This window comes from Schistocerca americana, chromosome 1 (assembly GCF_021461395.2).
Source record: "Schistocerca americana isolate TAMUIC-IGC-003095 chromosome 1, iqSchAmer2.1, whole genome shotgun sequence".
Lineage (NCBI taxonomy): Eukaryota > Metazoa > Arthropoda > Insecta > Orthoptera > Acrididae > Schistocerca > Schistocerca americana.
In genome coordinates, this window is record NC_060119.1 from 861784339 (window position 1) to 861812131 (window position 27793).

At 42.3% G+C, this 27793-nt stretch overlaps 1 protein-coding gene across 1 annotated transcript in view; it reads left to right on the top strand.

The window, feature by feature from the left end:
- Window positions 1-27793, top strand: part of LOC124613751 (E3 ubiquitin-protein ligase TRIM37-like) — a 297453-nt gene that overhangs the window by 262559 nt on the left and 7101 nt on the right. The window contains exons 16-17 of the mRNA XM_047142470.1: window positions 8803-9011; window positions 24993-25083. Coding sequence (XP_046998426.1) covers window positions 8803-9011; window positions 24993-25083 — 300 coding nt within the window. The remainder of the gene's footprint in view (window positions 1-8802; window positions 9012-24992; window positions 25084-27793) is intronic.

Consider the following 27793-nt stretch of genomic DNA (forward strand, 5'->3'; position numbering starts at 1 on the left):
AACAGCACTTGTATATCAAATTCTGTGCGAATCTTAGAAAAAGTGCTACAGAGACCCTTGCAATGGTTCAACAAGTGTTTGGGGGACAGAGCATGAGCCGTGCGTGTGTTTGAGTGGCATGCTTGGTACAGGGCCGGCCGTACAGACCTCGAAGATGATGCTCGCACTGGAAGTCCCATTAGCCACACAACGCCAGACATTGTTGCCAAACTTCATCAATTGGTTCGTGCGGATCGAAGTCGAGCCATTCAAGATCTTGCGGATGAAGTGGATATTGGTTATGGGACATGTCAATGAATGTTGACTGATGAGTTGGGCATGCATCCTGTTGCTGCAAAATTTGTGCTAAGGATCTTGACTGCCGATCAGAAGGCACAGCGTGTTGAAGTGTGCACGGATCTTTGTCAGACTGCATCTGATGATCCAACATTCTTGTCACAGGTTATCACCAGCGACAAGAGCTCGATTTATGGTTATGACCCAGATGCAAAGCAACAATCGTCCCAGTGAAAGAGCCCGGGCTCTCAAAGACCCAAAAAAGCGAGTCAGGTGAAGAGCAAAGTGAAGAGCATAATCATCATTTTCTTTTATACCAAGGGAATTGTGCACCAAAAATTCGCCCACCCGACCAAACAGTGAATTCTGCATACTACTGTGATATTTTGCAACGGCTCCGTGAAAACGTGTGGCGACGATGGCTCGAACTTTGCCGTCAAGGGACCTGGCTGTTGCATCACGCCAACATGCTCTGTCACGTGTCCTTGTTCACCAGGACCTTTTAGACAAAAAACAACTAGGCAGTTGTACCCACCCAATGTACTCACCAGATTTGGCGCCTTGCCGACTTCGCGCTATTCCTGAAACTGAAATTCAAGTTGAAAGGCAGTTGGTTCAACACACTAGATTCAAGAAGCACTGCTGGTGGTGATAAACACCTTCAAAGAACAAGACTTCCAGAACACATTTGACCAGTGGCAGAAGCACTGGGACCGGTGTGTGAGTGTGGATGGGAACTACTCCGAGGGAGATTGTGACTATTAGTCCAAAGGTAAGGTTTTCAACAGATGGCAGCACCAGTCCCGAAAATTTTGGATAGCACGTTGTATATACGAGGGTTGTTTTTTAAGTAAGGGCCGTTCGCGCGTATAGTCCCGTAGTTCGCGCCGACGCCGCAACAAGCCACCGCGCCACTTGCCGACATCCTTCCCGTTCACACTGATGCAAGTTACAGCTCTGTAGCTGACGTGTACGCATCGCTGTGCTACTTTATAATGTTTACGATTATTGAATCGCCCGCCGTGTGTGAGATACGGTCAGTGATACGTGTTTTGACCGCGAGAAGCCTATCAGCTGCAGAAATTCATCGTCAGTCAACAGAAGTTTATGGCTTGAATGCAATGAGTGAAGGTAAAGTGCGTCAATGGGTTAGAGAGTTTAAAAATGGCCGTCAAAACGTCCATGACGAAGAACGCTCAGGGCGGCCCTCTGTGATCACTGATGATTTGGTGGCTGCAGTCAAAACAAAGATTCGTGAGGACAGAAGATTCATAATTTCCACTCTTTCTTTGGAATTTCCACAAGTTTCAAGATCAGTTTTGTACAAAATTGTGTCTGAAAACCTAAACTTTAAGAAACTGTGTTCTCGGTGGGTACCCAGACTCCTCACACAGGACCACAAAGGGAAGAGATTTGCCACTTCATTGGACTTTTTGATTCATTAAGAGTAAGAAGGGGATGACATGTTGAGTCAAATTGTCACTGGAGATGAAACATGGGTATCCCATATCACTCCCGAAAGCAACCGACAATCAATGGAATGGCGACACACAACCTCACCCATCAAGGTCAAAGCCAAACAGCCGCTGTCAAAGCGCAAGATTATGGCAACTGTGTTCTGGGACCGGCGCGGTGTTTTGCTAGTGGACTTGACGCCACGAGGAACGACAATCAACTCAGATGCCTACTGTGCAACTCTAAAGAAGCTCCGCAGAGTAATTCAAAACAAAAGGTGTGGCATGCTGACAAAAGGAGTTTTGCTCCTGCACGATAACGCTAGGCCTCACACCTCTCAAAAGACTCAGGATTTGATTGATTCTTTTGGCTGGGAAGTTTTGGACCATGCACTATACAGCCCCGGCCTTGCTACCTTTTCTGGTACCTGAAACACCATCTTGGCGGGCAGCGCTTCAATGACGACGATGAAGTGAAAGCGGCCCTGAACTTTTGGCTGTCGGAGCAGGCGGCCGAATTGTTTGAAGAGGGAATTAAAAACTTAGTTGTACGGTATGACAAGTGCTTAAATAAACAAGGCAACTATGTAGAAAAATAGGTAAAAGTGTGTAGAATCAGAAAATAAAAGTTTTTTTACAAAAGTATTTGTCTCTTTTTTTAAAAATAAAAACGGCCCTTACTTAAAAAACAACCCTCGTAGTAGAGCATTGCAAACCACTTTACACTTTGAGGCCTTTTCAGTAGCATGAGAAAATGGTCTCAGGATCAGCGAGCAGGGACAAGAATGGGTCACTGTTAAATTCACAATTTTTTGACTAATGAGACTTTCATTGAAGTGCATGCTGTATCCTGTGTAATGTTCTCTGGCCATATCATCTATTGTGAAGAAGTACACAATCTGATCAAAAGTGTTCAGACACCTGTTAGTGAACCTTAATAAAAGTTGTCTCCACACTTCATCTTTATGATGCCTTGAACTTGGTTAGGGAGGCTTTCAGTGAGGTCTCTGGATGTCTATTCAGAACTGGCAGCCGATTCTTCCTTATGAGCCAATACCAAAGAAGATAATGATGTTGGATGTGGGGTCTTGTGCTAAGTTAACATTCTAACTCATCCCAAAGGTATTCCATTGGGTTCAAGTCAGAACTGGGGCAGACCAATCCATTTCAGGAAAGAAAATGAGTGGGATTATAGCAAGTGGAAATGTTTCACCTTGCTACTTTGCAAAAGGTTTACGAATACCCTGCAAATTTTGGAGGAAAAATATCCACAAAGCATTCAAATGTTATTTCTTACTGCCACTACAGATTTAAATGAAGTTATATCTTGTGCTTTCCCTACATTTGAGCTGAATGATTCTGTATCTTTAACAGCAAACTCTCAATTAAAAAGAATTTGAAGTAGCATTGTCAGACTTGGGACGCTGCAGTTACACTTGTGTTCCATTCCACCTGTCTCCCAGTAGTACTTCTGTAAAGAAGAGTTCCATTTGTTCACGCATGATGGATCTCCCACTGAGTGGTTGCATAACAATCATAATCAACAGCTCTCACATATTATATGAAAACACAAGTGTGCTCGTGGTGTTTTAAGTCCATTAAGATCTACTTCAATGAAACGTGAACATTTAATTCAAGAAATTTCAGGAACCAGATGGTACAGAACAAAAGAATACTCTAAAATTATCAGTTTCCTTTCACTAATTTGAAAGGCGTGAACTATAGTTAACCTCAGACACAGAGAAAAAAAATTGCATCCTTTTTATGCGAAGGAATGCGGCGGCAACTCTAGAGGTGGAAATAGCACAAAGTATAGTGTGCAAACCATAAGCAAAATTATGTATTAGAGCATGTGAACGAATTGCCACTTGACTTGAAATTTATAGATTTTGGGAAAGTTGCCAACACTTTTACAACGTATTATGTATGCACAACCCTTGAGCAAAAGTCATTGATTTAACCTATGTTAGTATACTGAAAAACATGTACATCAGTACTACAGTTCCCATAAGACTTCATCAGGATCGTGAAAAATTCAAATTTCAGGGAGGAGTTTGGTGTTTCTCATTCCTTCAAAAAATTTACAAGTCTTCAAAATGGGATAATGATGAAGAAACACACTAATGGAACATAGCAGAACCAAATCTATTTTACCAGTGACATTGTCTTTTTGCCTGTGCTCCAAATAAATTTTGACAATGGAAGTAAGAACTTAATAGAACTAGTTTGAAAGTAAGCCTTAAAATCATTTATGATAAGACTAAAATAAAATTGTAAAAGGTACTAATTAACCACAAGGTTTTGAAATCAGTTAACAAGTTACTGTATTATAACAGCTGATTATGACTGAATGGGCAGGAAAAGAAATAAACTAGAGAGTAAGAATGGTCTGGAGATTTATTTTTTTTAACTAAATACTATTTTTCGAACCAAATTTTCAGTGTACGTAAAATGGAAAGTTTACAGTTGATGTTTGCTACTAGTTACTCAAAAACTGGGTATTTCACAGTGAGACTTGGAGAGGTGCATGATTAGAATTATATGTAGAGACAGGAAAACAGACACAGTAATGAATATGTAATGGATGTGAGTGGGTCATGTAGCACAGTGAATGGATGTTTTTTTGCTCAGCTCCAAGGGAAGATCCTTACAGAAGGTGGTTAAACGTCATTAGAAAATGCAGTGAAACCCTTGTTATACGTTTTTGAGTGGCCCAGACTTACAAACCACAAAATTGAGGAAGATGTTAAAATCCCCAAAATACGAGCAAAATCATGTTTAATTGGCATATATGATTAAAAATCATAATCCTCGCTAATACATTGTATAAAATCTGTATAAGTGAAGGAAATTAAATGTACAAAACAATGTTTGTATAATAATTTGTGGTAATGAATTTCATCAGTTTATAAAAAATCACAGATCTGTGAAACAGCAAGAAAAAATTCATCATAAAGTTGACATTGGTATCTTGTTGCAAGGTAATAGAGCTGTTTGCGGCATGCTATGACCACGAACTATACGTCAAAACACGCATTTTGTGTTCACTTAGAAAAAAGCAATAATTGATTAACTTGTTGAATTAAAGAGAGAACCCTGAAGTACAGCATTTGAATCTAATATTGGAGGAGGAGGGGGGGGGGGGGGCCTTCTGTAACCAATGGCACTTTAATTGTGTCGAGTAGACTTAAAAGCTGCGTACACACTAAGCTTGAAACATGTCTCCAGCTACTTTATGTGGACACTGTTTGGAAACATCTTTTGAAACACGGAAACATCCATCCATAGCAGTGTCATTACAGAGCAAAGGATGGAATGTTTCAGGCAAGCTACCGCATATCACCGCTGTGTGCCGTGAGTGTATGTTTATATGTCACATTGTGTCATCAGTTGTGTAGAGTTGTTAGGTGTTTTGTTTTCTCTTGTTGTGTTAAGTTTTTCCAGAGAAGAAGTAGTATGCAGTGGACTAGGCAGCAGACTTCCGTTGTTATCGTTGTACCAAACTGACAGCTTCTTTTGGAATATATCAAGCAAACAGTACAATAACAGCAATAAAACAACTGCTCTACAGAAAACTGCTACATTTGATAGGATACTGTCAAAGACTGCATAGAGAAGAAAATATGGTTGTAGGTCATAGCTTACTTTGAAATATGAAAAAAATGCTCAGGGCTCTGGAACGAATCTCCCATTGACCAAAAACTAAGACTAACAGCATGCCTGGTTGTAACTGCTTTCCTGAAATTTCTGCCCTTTTTAAAGAAACTGTGATACTATATTTGCCAGAAATTCAAAATCGTCAGATGATATCTAAGTGAAATTAGGGAAACTACAGTCGTCTGCCACATTCAGTTCCCGCATGTAGCACATTTTTTACACCACTTTTTCCATAGTATGTTTTTCGTTCACCAAAGATGACGACTGTATGCAAACCAGCAAATCGATTTCATACAAGTAATACAATTGTATCAACAATTACCAACTACTACACACTCTCACCATCAAAATAATATCAGTTTTAAAACCAATTACGAAATCCTTTGATAAAAGTAATTTTATTCTGTAAAACTACGAAACACAGAGAGATGGTAATGGCCTCCACGTCGCAAGGCACAATAGGTCTAATAAAAAAAAAAATTTAAAAAAAGACGACGTAGTCTTTAGTTTTGTTTGTGTAAACCTTCGGCTGTTACTAATGCTGCAGCGCACGTTGCAGTTTCCTCGAATCTAGACGTGACGTGCCAGACAATACGAAATCAGTACAACAAACGGTGTCGCAGACCATGCAAATGTACGGAGAATGACGATGCCAGTTATGCGCTTTCAACTATAGACTTTTGCAAGCGCATGTGATTGATCTATTTGCATTTCGTTTGTTCATTTCCATCGTACTTTCGTGGTGTGTACCACCTAGTAACATGGTAGTACGTGCATAGTATGCCGTTTCAAAGCAATGGTGCATTGAAAGTGTATCACAGATAAGTCACACTTACCATCAAATGCCAGTTAATAAAGCATCAGTGATGTTTGTCTTCAAGAGATTTTATAATAATTTGTGCACAATACAGAAGAGTAAGCTACAGCGTAACGTCATGGTTAGCCGAGTTCGAGGTTATAGATTAGCAACTAGCTGTATGCGAATATTTTTTTTTCAACTTTGCGTTTTTTTCCCTCACGTTCTGGAACTTTGTTATGATTGTAATATATTATGTTCTGCAATATTCGATGTTGTTTAAAAATATTTCTCTGGTTAGAGAACGAGGGCTGAAATAAATATTCGCCTGTTTATTTCCAAATACGTGGCGGTTTCCAAGCGTGTGGTTAGGTAGGAACCTAAGAGGACAGAATAAATTGCTGCAAGTGAAACGATGAGCAATAACATTAACATTTTCCCTTGTCACAGATATTTCGCACATGGCGCAATCGCAAACATATTCCCCTAAAGAGTTCTTGCTAGAACTGAGATTCTCCTATCATTAACGCATTCGTAACCATCAACTTCGCGCTATAGCGACCGACAAGTCGACAACCTCGTTTCTGATCACCTGCACAGCGTCACCATTACGTCAGTTCCTGCAAAAGGTCGTGTGAAACATTACAAGTTGTATTGGCAACACCGATCGTGGATTACGTCACCATTTTCTCTCTCACGTCTCCCGTCTCCGCAACGGCCTGAAATATTCGCTAAACCTTGCCACTACACACGGTGCAAACCGTTTGTCTTTCGTGCCACTTAAAACTTACCCTACCACATCAAATGCCAATAGGAAGAAAACGGGACGAAGTAAAATGAATTGTCGAGAAAGAATGTAGAATCTAGTAAACCTTGCTAGGAAGAAACATAAAATCACGGAATAAACATTGATCTTACTGGTTTTTCACAGGGGCTACAAACTTATGGTGTAGAACTGCGAGAAACATAAAATCTGAGAATGTAAAATCGAAGTTCCACTGTATTCGCAGTCAATGCAGATATGTGTAGCTGAAGGCCTTAATGTGGTGAAAAGCTAAAGAAGCCTTCATGTAGCAGAGGCTGTCAGATAACATGATGGAGATGATTATTGCACTGATAGCAAATTATCTTACAGTTGTTCCCAGTGAATATTTAATGAAGTGTTGACCATCACATCTACCGCTCTGCTGGTTGTATGCCGCCACATTTGAAATACATCTTTGGGCCATCATTGTGATCTTTTCCTGTGAGATTTTTCTGTCTTTACAGATGTCTCGTGTTTTATGTCCTTGTGTAACTAATTCAGGAGATATCCAGCAAATGTTTTTCATTTCTGTTTGACAGAAAATATTCACAAACCAATGAAATGGCTGTAAGTCATAATTTATTGCTAGCTGGTGTCAATTTGAAATGTGTGCAGAATTTTGAATGTCAAGAATGTGATACTACTAAGACAAATTTCATTGCCACTGAAATCAAATTGCCCATATTAAGTGATGATAGAAGCCTTCCGCTGTTTAAAAAGCTATTGTTCTTCAGGAATATAAACAGACTTACTTGACCCCAAATATATGAGGTCACGGTCAGTTCGCGCAGTCTACAGATGTCAAACAAGGACGTTAATGAGCACTGATGGTTTGCAGGTCGAAGTATTCGGTTCATTGGGGCATTTAGGATATTAATGATATGTGGAGGCATAGAATAAATTCTGAATGTGATCAATAAAAAGTGGGAAAAATAGCTTGACTTAGAAATGTTCCGAGTATAATGACAGATGTTTAGGAATGGAGGCCAGCTGGAATAAGATAGACAGGGAAATAAAGAAAACAGTGTACGGCTCGTGTGGAAGAGTGTGTGATTGCTCTCCAGTTAGAGGATGACAGAGAACCACACCGGAGAGGGCAGCATGGAAGAAACTTGTTGAAGGTACTAAGACCCACACCTGATGTTGTGAGGAGAAGAAAATTAAACTGTAGCATGTCTTTCAAAGCTCTCTGTATCTTGCTTAGCATGTACAGATGTAAAATGTATTGCATAAAATTCCAGAGTTTTATTCATTGATACAGATAGCTCACAGGATAAATTGGAGTTTTTTTGCAATTTATGCCATACACACTCTCTTCTCTCAAGTCCCACTCTCTCCCACACCCTCTCCACCCACACACTCACTCTCTCTGACCCTCACACTCCCACTCTCTCTCACCCCCCCCCCCCCCCCCCTCTCTCTCTCTCTCTCTCTCTCTCTCTCTCTCTCTCTCTCTCTCTCTCTCTCTCTCTCTCTCTCTCTCTCTCCCTCCCCCTCTCCCCCCCCCTCCCCCCTCTTTCCCCTTCGCCACCCATTCATAAGCTGCTGCCTTTTCTTCAGGGGTGTTTGGTATGCAGCTTTCCTCTGGGCTGTGTTGCCTACTCCAGTTGTCTTTTACTTGCAGCTGAAAATATATGTTGATAACCTTATGACCATAAGAAACAAAACAGTACAGATCAGGAGGATTCATGTACTTACAGTTTTATTCACTTGCGTGTTTATTTTGTTCCTTGATTATAGTTGCACCAGAAAATTTTAAATGTGCCTGTCAGAACACTGTATGAATGAATGAAGATTGTTGTCATTCCTCGCAGCATAATTCCTGAGGAGGAGGAAACCAATATCAGCCATGGCGTTGGATGTGGGAATTCTCTACCTGAACAGCGTCTAACCATGCCACCTGTGACCATTCCTGCATCACCTACATCTCTTCCAAGGCAACTGCCTCGTAATGCAACAAATATTGACTCAATTACTTCATCCTTCAGCTGGTCTCCCTCATTTTTCTGTTCTCTGCAGCAAGGTTAGTATTGTTAGCTGTGTTTTGTTTTCATTTTTTGTTTCTTTGTGTTCAGTAAATTAAAAAAATATAATTAAGTATAAATACATTTGTTGTTTTGTATCCATCAGGCATATGTGTTGATAGTCATCACAAAACTCTGTAGATGAATGTTAGTTTCTTATTTACCTGGTATCAGGTGCTTTCCAGCAATCTTGGAATTCCTTTTACTACTTTCTTCAGGCAGAGCCACTGAGTACCTCAAATGCTTACCTAGATCAAAAAAGTTATTTCTTGTTATTGGTCCTTTTTGTAGAAATAATACTTACAAGGAGACCACATGGCAATCAGACTTGTATTTATTTTGTTTTGTTTTAATTCACATATGATACATGAAGTTCAGAACTTAAATAGCAATCTCCTAAAGTCATTCGGTCAACTCTCAAAAATTCAAAGAAAATTGACTTTGAAGTTTTCCAAGCATCTGTAATACCCTACAGAAAAGTTGGTATTTTTGGACAGGTTGTGTGGCTCTGTGGTAGAATCCCAACCTGCGTCTCAGTGGTCCAGGTTTGGTTCTGAGCTGTACTGATCTTTAGACAAAGCTGCATGTTCTATAAGCACTTCCATAAAACTGAAATACATGATGATGAACAAAATTAATTTGCAATGTTTTTTTTAATGTAATCAATCTTTATCATCAATTTTTTTATAAAATATATATAATTAAGAATTTATAGATGCAATTAAAACTGGATTTTTGTATGGAATCTGTAATCAGAAATTTTATGATGTGAATATTTAATAAAAATGGCAGTTAGATAATTAGCATATTAGTTAATTAGCATATATTTGATGGATTTTACATTTAAATGCTGTAGGCTTTTGAAATGAATCAAGGAGAGAGAGAGGAAAAAAAAACGGCCGAAACGAAACTCAAAGCAGTGATTACCAGTCTCAGATGTACCGGTTTTTTCCCAATCTTTATGTATTGGACATTTCTTGGAATGCACCTTCATTTGAACATTTTCATGGGCTTGGAATCAAAACAAGGCCACTCATGTGCCAGGTAAGCACTCTGCCACAGAGACATGCCACTGGCTGTCAAAAATAGACCGTAATTAAGGGTATTAAATAGGCTCAGAAAACTTCAAAATCAATTTTCTCGAATTTTTGAGAGTTGCATCAATTCACATTGGAAGATTGATATTTGAGTTGTAAACAATCATAAATATAGCGAATTACAAAAAATGGATTGAAAACTGTTGAAGTTGTAATTATGAGCACAATTTATTGATCAAAATAAACTGATACCGTAGAGTAGCAGTTGCTAACCTTTGGGTCGTGCCCACTGTGCAGTGTGGCACTGGGCCACAAGCACTGGTTGAGAGTCCAAGAAACCACAAAAATTGTTGGGAGCTTCAGGGTTTCAATCAACAGTCAGTACAGAATAGAATAAGAGTTGAAATGCTTCCCAGGGTAGGTCTTTTAAATGTTGAAAATGACCAATATCTTTTCACCAGGCAGCTGGAAGTGTACTCCCATACAGGCTGCACTACAGGGCTGGCAGCTCATGACATAAATATATAACATGTCATCCATTCGCAGTTCGTCACATTGGTAGTTTCTGAGACAACACAATAAGCTATTTGACTGTTTTCTGTAAACAGTCTCCAGTGATTAATTATGTCCTTTTATGCTCCTAAAATGCTTGTTTTCCCCTTTTGAATTTCAGTATTTTTTTATAAAAATAGAAATGAAATTCAAATAATTTGAAAGACCACTAAAATGACTCATTTGAATCGTGATGCCTGTGACATCAGTGGCTAGCTCTCTGCTTCTGTTGTCATAATTCTAATGCACAGTAATGTCTTGTTATGGAATTTACATTTTAAAAAATGGGTTACAGATGATGTGTAGTATCACATCTATAAAAGCTCCAAAAAAAGATGTTTTTGAGTGTTCCAGAGAATGAGAAGATGTGTAAAATGTGGTTGGACTGTACCGGCAAATTACCACCACATCAATGCACAAGTTGAGTAATTAATTAAAGATGTGTTGCACTGTGAAGTTAACATTAATGTACCTCCAAGATATAAAGCGTCATTTAGCAAAATTAAACTACTAGTGAAAATTGTCATTTTACACAACTACACCTTATTTATTAGGTAGCTCAGCTATTAGACCGGTCAACCACTGAATATTATAAGATGTCCATGGATCGCTCTTTTGAATCTAACCTGAAAGAACATTTTAACTTGTTCGTAAAATGGCTCAACAGTCCTCTCGTGTAACCAAATCACAATTACAAAACTTTACCATATCAATCAGAAACAGAATATTACTGTGTTTTCCTTGCTGTTTACGTGCACTTACATTTGGAATCGTCGTTCACCTATGTCACATTCAAAAAGATATTTTATAGTTAATGTGACTACATTGCTGTATTAGGAACAATGTTTTTATGTTCATCCTGTCCAACTACACTCCTGGAAATTGAAATAAGAACACCGTGAATTCATTGTCCCTGGAAGGGGAAACTTTATTGACACATTCCTGGGGTCAGATACATCACATGATCACACTGACAGAACCACAGGCACATAGACACAGGCAACAGAGCATGCACAATGTCGGCACTAGTACAGTGTATATCCACCTTTCGCAGCAATGCAGGCTGCTATTCTCCCATGGAGACGATCGTAGAGATGCTGGATGTAGTCCTGTGGAACGGCTTGCCATGCCATTTCCACCTGGCGCCTCAGTTGGACCAGCGTTCGTGCTGGACGTGCAGACCGCGTGAGACGACGCTTCATCCAGTCCCAAACATGCTCAATGGGGGACAGATCCGGAGATCTTGCTGGCCAGGGTAGTTGACTTACACCTTCTAGAGCACGTTGGGTGGCACGGGATACATGCGGACGTGCATTGTCCTGTTGGAACAGCAAGTTCCCTTGCCGGTCTAGGAATGGTAGAACGATGGGTTCGATGACGGTTTGGATGTACCGTGCACTATTCAGTGTCCCCTCGACGATCACCAGTGGTGTACGGCCAGTGTAGGAGATCGCTCCCCACACCATGATGCCGGGTGTTGGCCCTGTGTGCCTCGGTCGTATGCAGTCCTGATTGTGGCACTCACCTGCACGGCGCCAAACACGCATACGACCATCATTGGCACCAAGGCAGAAGCGACTCTCATCGCTGAAGACGACACGTCTCCATTCGTCCCTCCATTCACGCCTGTCGCGACACCACTGGAGGCGGGTTGCACGATGTTGGGGCGTGAGCGGAAGACGGCCTAACGGTGTGCGGGACCGTAGCCCAGCTTCATGGAGACGGTTGCGAATGGTCCTCGCCGATACCCCAGGAGCAACAGTGTCCCTAATTTGCTGGGAAGTGGCGGTGCGGTCCCCTACGGCACTGCGTAGGATCCTACGGTCTTGGCGTGCATCCGTGCGTCGCTGCGGTCCGGTCCCAGGTCGACGGGCACGTGCACCTTCCGCCGACCACTGGCGACAACATCGATGTACTGTGGAGACCTCACGCCCCACGTGTTGAGCAATTCGGCGGTACGTCCACCCGGCCTCCCGCATGCCCACTATACGCCCTCGCTCAAAGTCCGTCAACTGCACATACGGTTCACGTCCACGCTGTCGCGGCATGCTACCAGTGTTAAAGACTGCAATGGAGCTCCGTATGCCACGGCAAACTGGCTGACACTGACGGCGGCGGTGCACAAATGCTGCGCAGCTAGCGCCTTTCGACGGCCAACACCGCGGTTCCTGGTGTGTCCGCTGTGCCGTGCGTGTGATCATTGCTTGTACAGCCCTCTCGCAGTGTCCGGAGCAAGTATGGTGGGTCTGACACACCGGTGTCAGTGTGTTCTTTTTTCCATTTCCAGGAGTGTAGAATCCTTATTGTTTAGGCTTTCATCATCTTACATCAAGATGAAATAAGTCTGTTTTAGATGCTAATTTTAGTTTCCACTCACAAACATCACAGCCCTTAACATTTGTCACCTGTGTGTTGTACATGCTTTATATCTCTCCATATCACCCCAGACCTCATTGTAATGTGGGTGTATGGTGTTAATCTCCACTACAACAGAGCTTTCCAAAAAAAGGGAATTGTTTGTCAGGAAAGCAAATGCATTCATCCTCTACTGTCCATTTCTCAGACTGAGGCTAATGTGTAGCCATATATAATATATCCCACAATCGAAACAATCGCCACAACCAGTTCTTGCTAATGCTATTTTCATTTTTCATGTAAAACTTTTAACAATATAACAATACTATGAAAAGGAAAGTTGCTACTAACCATATAGCGGAGATGCTGTGTCGCAGATAGGCACAACAGAGAGAGTGTCACGAATAAAGCTTTCGTGCAGTAAGGCCTTAGTCAGAAATAGACAACAGACACACATATACACACTCGTGCAAACGCAACTCACATACACATGACTGCAGTCTCAGGCAATAAAGGCCACACTGTGAACAGCAGCACCGGTGCATGATGGGAGTGGTGACTGGGTGGGGGTAAGGATGAAGCTGGGTCAGGGAGGGTGAAGGAGAGTAGAGTAGGGGTTGCGGACAGTGACGTGCTGCTGGGGGGCGTGCAGGGTTGAGGTGGAGAGGGGGTAGGGCAGCTATATGTAGTCAGGAGGTTTGACAGAGAGCAGTGGAGAGGCAGGGCGGGGGCGGGTAGCAAAAAAGGAGAAAAGTAAAAAGACTGGTTATGATGGTGGAATGAGGGCTGTGTAGTGCTGAAATAGGAACAGAGAATGGACTGCATGGGAGAGGACAATGACTAACGAAGGTTGATGTCAGGAGGGTTACGGGAATGTAGGATATATTGCAGGGAAAGTTCCCACCTGCACAGTTCAGAAAAGCTAGTGTTGGTGGGAAGGACCCATATGGCACAGGTTGTGAAGCAGTTATTGAAATGAAGGATGTCATGTTCGGCTGCGTGCTCAGCAACAGGGTAGTCCACAGTTTGTCGGTGGCCCTTCATGCGAACAGCTTGTTGGTTTTCATGCTCACATAGAATGTAGCACAGTGGTTGCAGCTTAGCTTGTAGATCACATGACTAGTTTCACAAGTAGCCCTGCCTTTGATGGGATAGGTGATGTTTGTGACCTGACTGGAGTAGGTGGTGGTGGTGGTGGTGGTGGTGGGAAGGTGTATGGGACAGGTCTTGCATCTAGGTCTATTACAGTGGTATGAGTCATGAGGTAAGGGGTCAAGAGCAGGGGTTGTGTAGGGATGGACAAGTATATTGTGTAGGGTTGGTGGATGGTGGAATATCACTGTGGGAGGGGTGGTAAGGATAGTGGGCAGGACGTTTCTCATTTCAGGGCATGACAAGAGGTAATGGAAACACTGGTGGAGAATGTAATTCAGTTGCTGCAGTCCTGGGTGGTACTGAGTTATGAGGGGAATGTTCCTCTGTGGCTGAACGGTGGAACTTCGGGAGGTGGCGGGAGACTGGAAAGATAAGGCATGGGAGATTTGTTTTTGTACAAGGTTAGGAGGATAATTATGGCTTGTGAAGGCTTCAGTGAGACCCTCAGTATATTTCAAGAGGGATCGCTTGTCAATGCAGATGTGACAACCACAGGTGGCTAGGCTGTATGGAAGGGACTTCTTGGTATGGAACTGGTGGAAGCCGTCAGAGTCAAGGTATTGCTGGTGGTTAGTAGGTTTGATCGGGTGAATCAAATGAGGGAGAACTTGTTGAGGTTCTGGAGGAATGTGGATAGGGTGTCTTCACCCTCAGTCCAGATCACAAAGATGTCATCAGTGAATCTGAACCAGGTGAGGGGTTTAGGATTCTGGGTGTTTAGGAAGGATACCTCTAGATAGCCCATGAATAAGTTGGCAAATGATGGTGACATGCAGGTGCCCATAGCCATACTTGGTATTTGTTTGTAGGTAATGCCTTCAGAGGAGAAGTAATTGTGGGTGAGGATGTAGTTGGCCACGGCGACTATGAAGGACGTTGTCGATTGGAATCCGTCAGGCATTGGGGAAGGTAGTGTTCAATAGCGGTATGGCCAAGGGTATTAGGGAAGTTGCATCAATAGTGATGAGCAGGGCACCATCTCGTAATGAGACAGGAACCGTGGCGAGTAGGTGGAGGAAATGGTTGGTATCTTTCATATAGGAGGGCAGGTTCCAGGTAAGAGGTTGAAGGAGTTGGGCTACAGCAACATGCGCAACGTAACCTTAGAAAGCTCTCCATCCCGCTCACTTCCTATTCCCACCTTGGAGTACCGCTGTCTACCCCCTCTACAACCACCTCCAAATCTCCTCCACACCGAGCGAGATGGTGCATTGGCTAGCACACTGGACTTGCATTCAGAACGATGACAGTTCAACCGCGCATCCGGCCATCGTGATTTAGGTTTTCCGTGATTTCCCTAAATCGCTTCAGGCATGGCCAACTTCCTTCCCAGTCCTTCCCTAATCCGATGGGACCAATGACACTGCAGTTTGGTCCCCTTCCCAAAACCAACCAACCAACCAACCTCCTCTATGTCTCCTCATAGCTGACAAACCCAGTCTCGCAGACCTACTACATTTACCCCACCCTCCAAAACTCCCTTCCACCACCACACAGTATGCAGACCAGAAACACATTCATGAACCTTTTGTCTAGAAGCCTTAGCCCCACAGAAATATCAGTCCTTCCCAAAGGCCTCACCTTTTGCCCCACTCCCAAATTCACGTGCAGGACTTTTTAAAAACCACCTCTCCTTCTCCTGGTCCCTACAGTGGAAACACCTTCAACCTGTTACCCGGAACCTACCCTCCCATACAAAAGATACCATTTCCTCCACCGATGCTCCACAGTTCTTGTCCCTTTATCACACTGTGCCCTGCTCATCACTATTAATGCCACTTCCCTGTACACTAAAATCACTAATGCCCTTGGCCTTACCACTATTGAACACTACCTTTCCCAATACCCAACAGATTCCAAACTGACCACCTCCTACCTGGTCGCCATGACCAACTATAACCTCACCCACAATTACTTCTCCTTTGAAGGCATTACCTACCAACAAATCGAGGGCACAGTTGTGGGCACACACATAGCACCATCAGATGCCAACCTATCCATGGGCCATCTAGAGGAATCCTTCCTAAACACCGAGAATCCTAAACCCCTCACCTGGCTCAGATTCATTGTGACACATTTGTGATCTGGATTTAGGGTGAAGACACCCTATCCACATTACCCCATAACATCAACATCTTCCCCCCCCCCCCCCCCCCCCCCCATCCATTTGCTTCACCTGGTCCTACTCAACCCAGCAAGCCACCTTCGCAGATGTTGACCTCCACCTCAAAGATGGCTACATCACTACCTCCGTCCATATCAAACCTACTAACTATGAGCAATACCTCCACTTCGACAGCTGCCACCCGTTCCATACAAATAGGTCCCTACCATACAGCCTAGCCACCCGTTGTTGTCGCATATGCAGTGTCTAGCTGTCCCCCTCGAAATATACCAAGGGTCTCACTGAAGCCTTCACAAACTGTAATTATCCTCCCAACCTTGTGCAAAAGCAAGTCTCCTATGCCTTATCTTTCCAGTCTCCCACCATCTCCTAAAGGCCCACTGTTCAGTCACAGAGGAACATCCCCCCGTAACTCAGTACCACCCAGGACTGGAGCAACTGAATTACATTGTCCGCCAGGGTTTCGACTGCCTCTCGTTGTGTCCTGAAATGAGAAATGTCCTGCCCACTATCCTTCCCACCCCTCCCACAGTGGTATACTGCCATCCACCTAACCTACACAGTATACTCGTCCATCCCTACCTGTTACCTCCCACAACCACCAACTCCAGTCCGGTCACAAACATCACTTATTCCATCAAAGGCAGGGCTACCTGTGAATTCAGTCATGTGATGTACAAGCTAAGTGTCAACCACTGTGTTGCATTCAATGTGAGCATGGCAACCAACAAGCTGTTTGTCCACACAAAGGGCTACTGACTAAATGTGGCAAAGAAGCAAGTGGACCACCCCGTTGCTGAGCACTCTGCCAAACATGACATCCTTCACTTCAATGACTGCTTCACAGCCTGTGTCATATGGATCCTTCAAATCCAACATCAGCTTTTCTGAATTTCACAGGTGGGAACTGTCCCTGCAATATATCCTACATTACCGTAACCCTCCTGGCCTCAACCTTCGTTAATCATTGCCCTCTCCCATCCAGCCCCTTCTCTGTTCCCATTTCAGTACTACACAGGTTTCATGCTAGCGTCGCAACCAGTCTTTCTATTTTTCTCCTTTTCCACTATCCCCCTCCCCCCCCTTCCCCCTTCGTTGCCCTCTGTCTAACCTCCGGACTGCACATAGCTGTCCTAACCCCTCCTCCCCTCAACCCTGCATGCTCTCCAGCAGCACATTGCTGTCCACCACCCCTACCCTACTATCCCTCCCCCTCCCCACCCCACCCCAGCTGCCTCCTTACCCCCACCCAGTCGCCACTCCCATCATGCACTGGTGCTGCTGCTCACAGTGTGGCCTCAGTTGCCTGAGACTGCAGTCATGTGTGTGCGAGTTGTGTTTGCGTGAGTGTGTATGTGTGTGTTTGTCATCTAATTTTGACGAAGGCCTTACTGACCGAAATCTATATTTGTGACAGTCTTTTTGTTGTGCCTATGTGCAACTCAGCATTTCTGCTGCATGGTGAGTAGCAACTTTCCTTTTCATGATATTGTTAAATTCCATCCTGGATTTTTCATTGTTTGACTTTTAAAAGCATATGACCCCTCCAGGATTTAAACATGTGACCTCTTCATTAGCAGTCGGACACGCTATCCAGAGTGCCACCAATGTGTAGTGGAGATGGTAGCCCTGCTAAGTGAATTCTAGAAAGGAAATTGTCACTAAGCTTTGCAAATAATAGTTTTATTGTACTTTGGGTCATAGCTCATGACTAAAACTCGACAGTTTAGTTATAATATATAGACCCATTTGCAGAAGCTCTACAATTCCATAGTTTTGATAGAGTTTAATAATGTTGCAGGGAAATAGAATGTCAGTCATACAACATATCACTGCTTTAAATGGGCGGAGCATAAATGCATCAACTTGCACAAGGCATCCACTATCAGCATTCACAAAATTCATTTATATTATTATTTAAAAGTTGTAATTGCATTTTCCATCACTAAATAGCTAAACTGTTTGGAGAAAAAGTACGTCAGAATCACATTAACTTAAGCTCCTAAACACATACATTGCTTCGTTTTACTCCTAGTCTGTGATGCCACCAGAGCATCAGCCAGTAACAGAGTGTTTTTGATCACATGACCAGATCTTGATATTTAATGATTTTTAAGCTTTAATTATGTAAAAATAACAGATATTTTGTGAGAATATTGACCGTAAATGATATTTTAATGTTACAATCATTCAGAGTAACAGCAAAACTACCCAAATTTTTAACATAGGAAAATAGCCTGTCATTCACAAGAACAACTCACTTGAATTTTGCTTATTTAGTACCGTGACACAAGAAGGAAGGATTATTCGTTTTTAATGGCCTGTCCTCAGTTGAGATTATGAGACATGAAGTTTCACTTAAATTTGTTACTACTGGAGTGGAAGGGAGCAATCATCCCAGCATTTGCATGGAGTGACCTGGGTGACTGCAGAAAACAGTTACCTGAATGGTCATCCAAAAATCAAATACAGGTCTCTCAAATGCGATTTGAGGACGTTAGCCTGTACCCTACTTCACTCAGTCCCCAGGGAATTATTGCTGTTACCGAGACACTTGATGGGCTTTTGGACAAACTATCTATGAGAACAAGTCTATCCAACTCTTCATCATCATTATTATTATTATTATTATTATTATTTTCAAATATAATTACAGGAATAGACTGAATGTAGATAGTGATTGAAGGTTAAAATTAATCAGTTTTAATCCAGATATTGATTCTCTTGTGGGCGACATACAATTTCAAAATGACATTGAGTTTTTTTTACACTGACTACTCAGTTTTAGTTTTTTTTACACTGACTACTCAGTTTTAGTTTTTTTTACACTGACTACTCAGTTTTAGTTTTTTTTACACTGACTACTCAGTTTTGAATTTTCACCTAACTGTGACAGCTAAGAGACTATAATAAAAATCTTTTCTGTATAAAAAAAGAATATAAACATTTTTGAGTCCTCATTGTACATTGTTTTACTAATTGGTCCTACTGACTGTGTGTGTGTGTGTGTGTGTGTGTGTGTGTGTGTGTGTGTGTGTGTGTTTTTGTATATATTTAGTTACTGGGTTTCTTGAGATTTTTATATAGAATAGATGGGCTGCATACGTAAAATGGTTGGGAACAGCTGATATGGAGGCACACAGTTAATACAAACACTTGTAAATTCTGAGTTACACAAATAGAAGGCAGCCAGCCAAGGTTGTCAACAGTTAGCAGCCTGCGAAGTGAATTTTCTGTGTAAGCAAGTACATGAGAGATTGATCACTCTGAGCTGCAGACACACTGTTATAGACGGTCAGTGGTCATGGGGTCCTACCAGGTGATGCGACATGCACAATGGGAGCATGGCTTCTTCCAAGAGTGCCACTTGCAGTGACAGCTTGCAGATTGTGTCACCATCAGTGGTGAGAGCTGTAAGTAAGGGTCAATCTCTGACAGTTGTGATAGCTCCATGTTGCTGTCGGAGCTGGTTGCAACATCTCTCCCTACCGGAAACAGCCTGTTGAGGACAGAATTGGCCTGGGGTTGTCTCAAATGCGAGAGACTGCCGCTGGAGCTGTGTCTGGGGATGTTGCTGCTGGAGCTGGATCCTGAAGGGTCTGCACCTCTACTTCAGGGTGGGTGGGGCAGACAGAACAGGGTTCAAGTTGCAAATGGAAGACAGGTCCGAGGCTGCTGGTATTGTAATAGAGAAGCTGGGAGTGCTGGAACTCAGTCAATGACTGACCAATCACTGGGGGTCCGATATTGGTAATGGAAGACAGGAGGCAGCTGTAACTGTTGAAGCTGTGGCTGCAGGATGTAGGGACTGGGTGGATGCACAGGTGGGGTCCTGGTTCGCAGCTGGTTCTGGTGGTGCTTTCAAAGGTAGCCTTTGCCAGAGACCTCATACATCTGTCGACCTTGAGGACTTATGCAATTAATTGCTGCTACATTTGCTGGTCCAGTACCAGTGATGGGCTGGCGAACAGGGCAGAGGGTCTAGCAGCAAGAGCAGAGAGGGGAGGGTCTGAGGTTGCCTCCTGTGTCACAATTTGGCCGGACCCTTTCCCACAATTGGAGTGGCACTCTAGGTTGGTTGGTTGGTTTAAAGGTGGGAGAAGGGACCAAACTATGAGGTCATCGGTCCGCACTCTAGGTGACGGAGAAAAAGATGAAGGCATCTTCTGATGGTGAAGACTTCACTAATGCCTCCATCTTCTCTTTGAAGGTCTGCACCATCCTTTCCTGAATTGGGGGTGGAACAGTGCTGTAAGAAGGCATTGTATTACTTGCTGCTCATGGAAATAGAGCAACTAGGGGTCATTGTCCGCCGCAACTAGCCACATCCGATGCAAGAAAGGACCAGAAAAGTTGATTTGGAGGTGCTCTCAAGGGCTCAAAGGGGGCCAGAGGGAAAACACCTTGGATGGTGCAGATTGCTGCTGAGTAGACACTGTACAAGACTGTACTATGGTCTGATGTCCTTGTGGGCCAATCAGTATGTGTGATTGTGGGCCAGCTGCTTTATGTATGGGGGTACACCCCAGTGATGTGCATGTAGAAACGCTAACACTCTGGGAGCGAGGGAAATAATGACCCTAGGCTGTTTGTATTCCATTTGCAGAAGGAGGATGCCATCATGGGAGAGGAGCCTGTTCTCTAGATCAAAGGTCGTTTTTAGTAGACCATGTGCCATCATGGATAAACACTGAGGCCACCCTTGCTTAAACCAATTGGTAATAGTGTAGAGGGTCTGACAATGTTTGGGCCACGACCAATGCAGCATGGAGAGGAAAACAAAGAATAAGAATCCAGCTGAAAAATAAGATTTCCTGGGTGTCAAACTCAGAATCGTGCTGGGAGCTGGGAGAAAGTATCAGTGTTGTGGTGGATGGTTGACTTGTATTTATATACCGATGAGAACAACACCCATTGTTGAATCCTTTATGCTGTGCTGTCCCGTCCAGAAGGCTGGTATGTGCACGAAACAATGTGATCAGCAGTTTGTGGTCCATCAGCAGCTGGAACTTCCTCTCGTACAAATAGGTGAGGATCATAATGGCGTAAACAATGCCCAGTGCCTCTCTTTCAGTGTAAGAATAGATCCATTGGGTAGCACTGAGTGCCTTAGAAACAAATGCAACAGGATGTTCAGAACCATCAGCTTCCTTGTGGGATAGCACCCAATGCTGTGAGGCATCTATGACAAGAAGAGGCTTCCCCAGTGAAAACATTTGGAGGGCTCGTTTAAGCATGAGAAAAGTTGCATCACCCTCTGGGGACCATGTGAATGTAAACACTTTCTCCCACAACATGTAGCGTAGGTAGGATTTTTGCGACATGGGGATAATTTCACTTCTGGAAGATACATTTGTGGCTTGCGTTTGTTAATGGAGAAAACAAGGATTACAAATTCCAAATGTGCTCACTGTTGGTTACCCTGTCATTATGTTGTCATCCAGATGATCTCAGCACAAAGGAATGTTTTGTATCAGTTGATTCAAATAATGCTGGAATATTCAAATAATGCTGGAATACTGCTGAGGCACAGGAAATACCAAAGGGCAGCTTGTTATACTGATAGAGGCCAAAGGGGGTGTTGAGCACAAACAGTCTCAAGCATTGCCATTTCTGCCACTAGGCAAAACTAGGCAGCCGTCTAAGATGGCAAAATTTTGGGGGCAGCAAATCAAGCAATGAAAAAATTGAGGGCAGAGTGTGAACTGTCCCCAGAAAATGTGGACTTTTGGTCACCTAAGTTTAGTGATTAAAAGTATAATTGGAGATTTACATTGTTGTGCTGTTGGATGTTTATGGTGGTGGAGTTGTGGGGGTGGGGGGTGATATTGGGGAGATTATAGTAATAAAAAAGAGTGAGCATCATTTTTCAGTTTTTGTCTAGGGTGCCAAAACACCTAGCAATGGCACTCATCTCAAGATTGTGAGTGTACCGATGACTGTACGTACACTTCCAACAAACCACCATTTCAAGTGGATACTGGTACATTCTCTTCTCTTATAAATAGTAATGTTAATATTGCATTAGGTTCTCCTCAAGTGCAGCCGCTTTGTAGGGGAATAATTGCATATTGTGGCCACAACATACACATGAAAGATATTTTTTCTACAGAAGAATCTTATAAAAAATGTTTCGTGTAAACTTTCCTTATTAAGTGTAATTTCCAATAAGGCAGGAAACGTGTTCTGGTTAGATGCATTTAGGCAATTTGGTTGCTCCATTTTAGAAAATGTGTGGTGTATAAGAAGATTTTGTTCCATGGCACTGAAGAATTATCTGACTCATATTCTGATCTCTTTACTCCTAAGTTAGGTCGGGTTACAGATGTAGCAGTAAAAATTCATTTAAAATTAGGTTCTGTGCCTCACTTCTCATGACATGACTGATGCCACTCGTCTTATAGGACACATTAAAGTGGAATTGGGCAGAGTGGAGGATCTCAAAGTGATTACTGCTGTCTCATCGAGCCAACGGGCTTTTACCCTCATAATAAGAAAGAAACCAGATGTCTCTCTCTGATTATGTGACAATTTCAAGGCAGTTAATGTCCAGGTCATTGTTGATAAGTTTCCAATTCTGCGCACCAACAACATGAACGGGAGACCACCAATGCGACCTGCAGACACTGTCACAAGATTCACAGAATGCGATTAATGTCACTGTTGTAACAACATGAAAAACAGGAATACACTGCCGTATCAAAACAGGCAAATACGTAAGCAGAATTCTCTATGTTAGAACATCTGTCAACCAAAGAGAGACACTGTGCTACTCAGTCTTTTGCATGGTTTCTTGCTGTGTTCAAAGATGAAAAATCTAATCTGAAGTTGCACTATAAACACTTCATTAACTGCACAAAGTCACAATGAAAGTTGCACCAAAACTACAACTGAAAGATTGTTTGTGATCACTGAATTAACAAACACAAAGTTTACTGTCATAGTAAAAGATCAGTGGGAAGTTCCATCCCATATGGCTGTAGGGCAGAGACCGAGAGGGGGTACACCATGTGTGGGGTAGGCATGACGACAGTGCGGAGCAGGGCGGAGTGTCCTGGCTTGTCTCAGCGATTGCACTGCACTGTACTGTACTGGGACTGGAACCCCAGCTGGAACTCTTGATTGGAACTAGCCTCCTGCAGACAGTGCCTGGCCGTATGTATCCAGCAGGAGGCGGTATGTTTCCATCCACAAGATGTGCAGATGGTATTTGTTCTTAGATATCAGTGCTGCCAGTTTCCTGGGGTGCGCCCTGTTTGGAAGTGCAGCTGGTGTCCCTGGTGGAACCTGGAACAAATGGCGTGTAAATGTACTGTTTGTATACAGAATGGTGTCGTGACATGTGATATCCATCTAGTATGAATACACAATGCCGGAGGAGAGACACTTGTGTGGGCTACGGGTAGGGAACTCCACTCGGCAGAAACATTGGGTGACAGTGGAAATATGTGGCCTATTGGCAATATACAGCAGAAAGCCTGAGCCATTTTAAGTGCCTCACCTAGGAAAGTAGTTGAATACCATAAAATCTGTGTGCACAATTCCTTGTCAGGTGAGTACTGAAGGAGCAAGTCTCAATTAATGGGATCGGCATATGATCTGAGATATCTTTCTTTTAAGCACACAAAAATACAACAGTCACTAAGACCCCAAAGGTCAGTGACCCAGTCCTTACCAGACTCTGACTGCCGTTCAATGTTAGTAAAGATCTATTCTAGCAAAGGGCATTTGGGACTATCGTCAGTAACAATCTGACAACATTTTACTAGCACACCAAAATACAAACTACAAGAATTTTTGTGTGGGACAACGTACGGAGCAATACCAACACACTATACAAAGACCATCAAAGAAATAAATAATGGTTTTCCATCTGAACTGGTTATCTTGTAAGCAGAAAAGTGATGGTTTAGGTGCTGCAAGTACATTTTCCAGCCATCAGTGCTGTTCAGAAACTATGGAAATGGCAGAACTGCTGAAGAGAGGTCTCATTCCTGGTAGACAGCATCATTGTTTGTTGCTATACTAAGGCCAATTTCTTTTACTACTGTTCCAGTAGTTTCTGCCAATCAAGCTGTCAAATGTTCCTGTTTTAGTTACAGAGCAAGCTGCAGCCATTCCTGCAGTTGTTGAAGCCACTGCTTCATAAATTCCAGGTCTGTATTGCCTGATGTATTGAAGCACTGTGAGTTCACATGAGAAAATGATCACTCCAAGATTTAGGTGCACAGTTATAGATGTTTGGTGGTCACGGGGCCCCACCAGGTGATGGGAGGAGTGCTGTGATGGCATGGCTTCTTCCAAGAGCACCACTTGGAGTGACGGCTTGCTGATTGCAACCCCTGACAGCTTGCAGATCACGACCCCATTGGTGATCAGAGCTTAAGTAATGGTCGATCTCCGACAGTTGTCATAGCTCCAAGTCACTGTTGGAACCACTTACAAAACAAATATCAACACTCTTTCCTCTTAGTTTATTTTTTGCAACATTACTTTCCTTTCATTGCCTTTATAGTTACTTCTTCTGTCCCATTCTTATACCTTTTTATCCTTATTGACCTAGCATCTTAATTTTTTACTGTTGGACTTGGGCTGAGATCACTTACTTTAAAACAATTATGAATGGCCATGTCTTTTAAGTCTGTTTCATTGCAGTAAGTTCGTTTGGCACTTTGTGTGTTTATAGTATTGATTGCAAATCATTTATTAAATTCATATGTGAAAATTTTCAGTACTAAATGGTCAATAATTTTCAGTTGAAAGAGAACTGACTTCATTGCGACAAGAACATGAAGTTACTTCAAGGAATCAGGCTGAAAAGGAAGAAACTAAGCAAAAGAAGGAAAAGTAAGTCCATGTTGTATAACATGTTTTATAATAGAAATTATTCTCTCTCTCTCTCTCTCTCTCTCTCTCTCTCTCTCTCTCTCTCTCTGTGTGTGTGTGTGTGTGTGTGTGTGTGTGTGTGTGTGTGTGTGTGTGTGTGTGTGTGTGTGTGTGTGTGTGGAGGGGGGGGGGGGGGGTTCTCGTGTCTTCTATGAGCAGCATTACTAGAAGACCAACATAGTTTCAGTCTCCTATAGGTATTATGGATTTGCAATCACCTAGAAAGGTGTGCCATGGTTATCAGTAATAGCAACTCTGAGAGTTCACAGTGTGACAAGAGTTGGATGAAGGAAAATGTTCCGTATCAAATTCCTCTCTAGGAGCAGCAGAGGCTGTGAAAGATGGGGTTACAATATTGAATTACTGTAATATGTCACCAAAATTCAAAATTAATTTGGTTCATATGCTCAGTCTATAAATATGTTTTACCTGGATCAGAATAACAATCATTGACAGCTGGTATTTTAGAGAGCAAAGCACATTTTAACATACAAAACACTGTAATCAGGAAAGAGACTGTATGCATAATAACACTGGTGCTACTAAGTATTACTATTGTTGTTGTTGCTGCTGAGATTCTTGAAGTTTTTTACAGCATAATAACTATTACATGAGGTTTTGGAATTGCAGCCAGAAGATATCAACATCTTGCTCTGATATTTCAACTAACCATTCGATGATATGCACCTATGTTACCACTGCATGACCTTTAGTTCCCTCTTTCAAATTTTGCTCCACCTGTGGCGCACAGGCACATGCATAATGGTGATATTGCATGCATGCCCTCTGTCAAATTGCAGGCCCACAACGTTAAAATTTAGTGATCAAAATAAAAAAGTTGTAGCTAGACATATCATTTAAGGTAACATTTTGTCTTTCTGAAGGTATTAAAGAAAACAGCATGTCCTACACTTTATAAGGCAGAAAGCCACTGCAGCAATCAATTAAATAGGTCTTCTGCCAAATGTACTTCAACCTCTGTTAGTTGTATAACTGCAACTGCAGTCAACAGGCAAATAAATAAATAAAATAAAAATAAATAAACCACTAGTATTATACCAGATTTGCTAATAATTGAATCTCCAAAGGCTCTTGTTGGGGGCCAAAATTTCCATGGCAGAATAATCTGAAGAATGTCCTGCAGAAATATTATTCTTTGTCATGGCTAATTTACTGGGTTGCAAGAGGTGAATGTAGTGACCGTGTTCTACGCATCTAATGTGCACTAGTGTACTACTCCTGAGATCTGGCCAATGTTGGCTTTGTGCCATTGCCATGGTATTCTGTAAACTCCAGCTGTCCACAACCTAGATCATACTTTACTGAGCCTAGAAAAGCACAGGTATTTGTAGGAGGCTGGAAGGTTACTGTCAAATAATTTTTATTTAGGATTCTGTCCAGTTTAGACAAAGTGTTGCCCACATATGAAATGCCCTGAACTTGGAATGGCTCCTCCTCATTATCTTGCAAGTGGTTACACTTATTACTTGTTAGAGGTGTCCTAATCTGATGTGGGGAATATCCATTACCTTTGAATATAGATTGTAGGTGTTCCACCTCTTTCACAGTGTTGTCTGATTCAACATGTACTTGGTGTACCGATGTTCTAAGAACACACAGTCTGTGCAAGACGGCAGCTAAATACCCGTTAATACAGGTTTGTATGTGTGATATGGGCCAACAATTTGACAAAGAACTTACACACAATATCACCATTATGAATGTGCTTGTCCCCATAAAATGGAACAATATTCAACAGAGGACACTAAACTTGACAGATGATGGTCTTGTAGCAGTAACCATTGTGCATCTGCCATCAAATCTATTTTCATTCAACTTGGCAGCATACACCAGCAATGTCTAGCGTGATACTCACCTGAATATGGCAGAATGGTTTTAAGCTGTTAAATACCATGGCAAATTGTCAACATCTGCAGCTGTAAGTGTGAAACCTCATGGAATATTGTTATTTTTGTTGTTGTTATTTTTATTTATTTTTATTTTCAGTCACTCCTTATTCTGCCACATGATTTAATTCCAGAAAGAGTTAGCAGCAGTTACTACAAATTTACACACTCTTTCAAATGACTCCAGAATGACTCATTTCATATAGAATGCTAGAAGAGCTAGACAAACTCACAATCAGATGTCAAAATACACTTTAGTGAAGGTGTCGTGTCCTGCTGTGACATAATGTGCATTGGCACAAGGAATTGCAACCTCAATGGACTGATGAAATTAAAAACAACTCATGAGCTCAAGTAAACTGCTGCCTTTACAATTATGTTTGCTTCATGTACTTTGCCAGTGTGTATTAAGGTAGAATTCCAGCATTTGAAAGTATACTAAAACCTCGCAGTGTGTTAAATGGCAGTGGAATTATCACACTACTGTTGGCATACAATAACATCCTACATCAGCAAATGTGGCAATGGGGCTCTTAGTGCAAGAGTAATATTCATGTCTTCACCAGGCTGTGTGAATTCCTCCAGTAATCATACTGCATAAGATCTGATTGGCCTATACTCCTGGAAGAAAAGAAGGCACAGAACATAAAAAATAATCTTGATAATGCCTGGTGGGTGAAGGAAAGAAGGTACTCAATTCATTAAAACCATGCACCTTATCATTATCTTCCACGTCTGTGGTATAAAAGTCAGTGGTAAAAGTT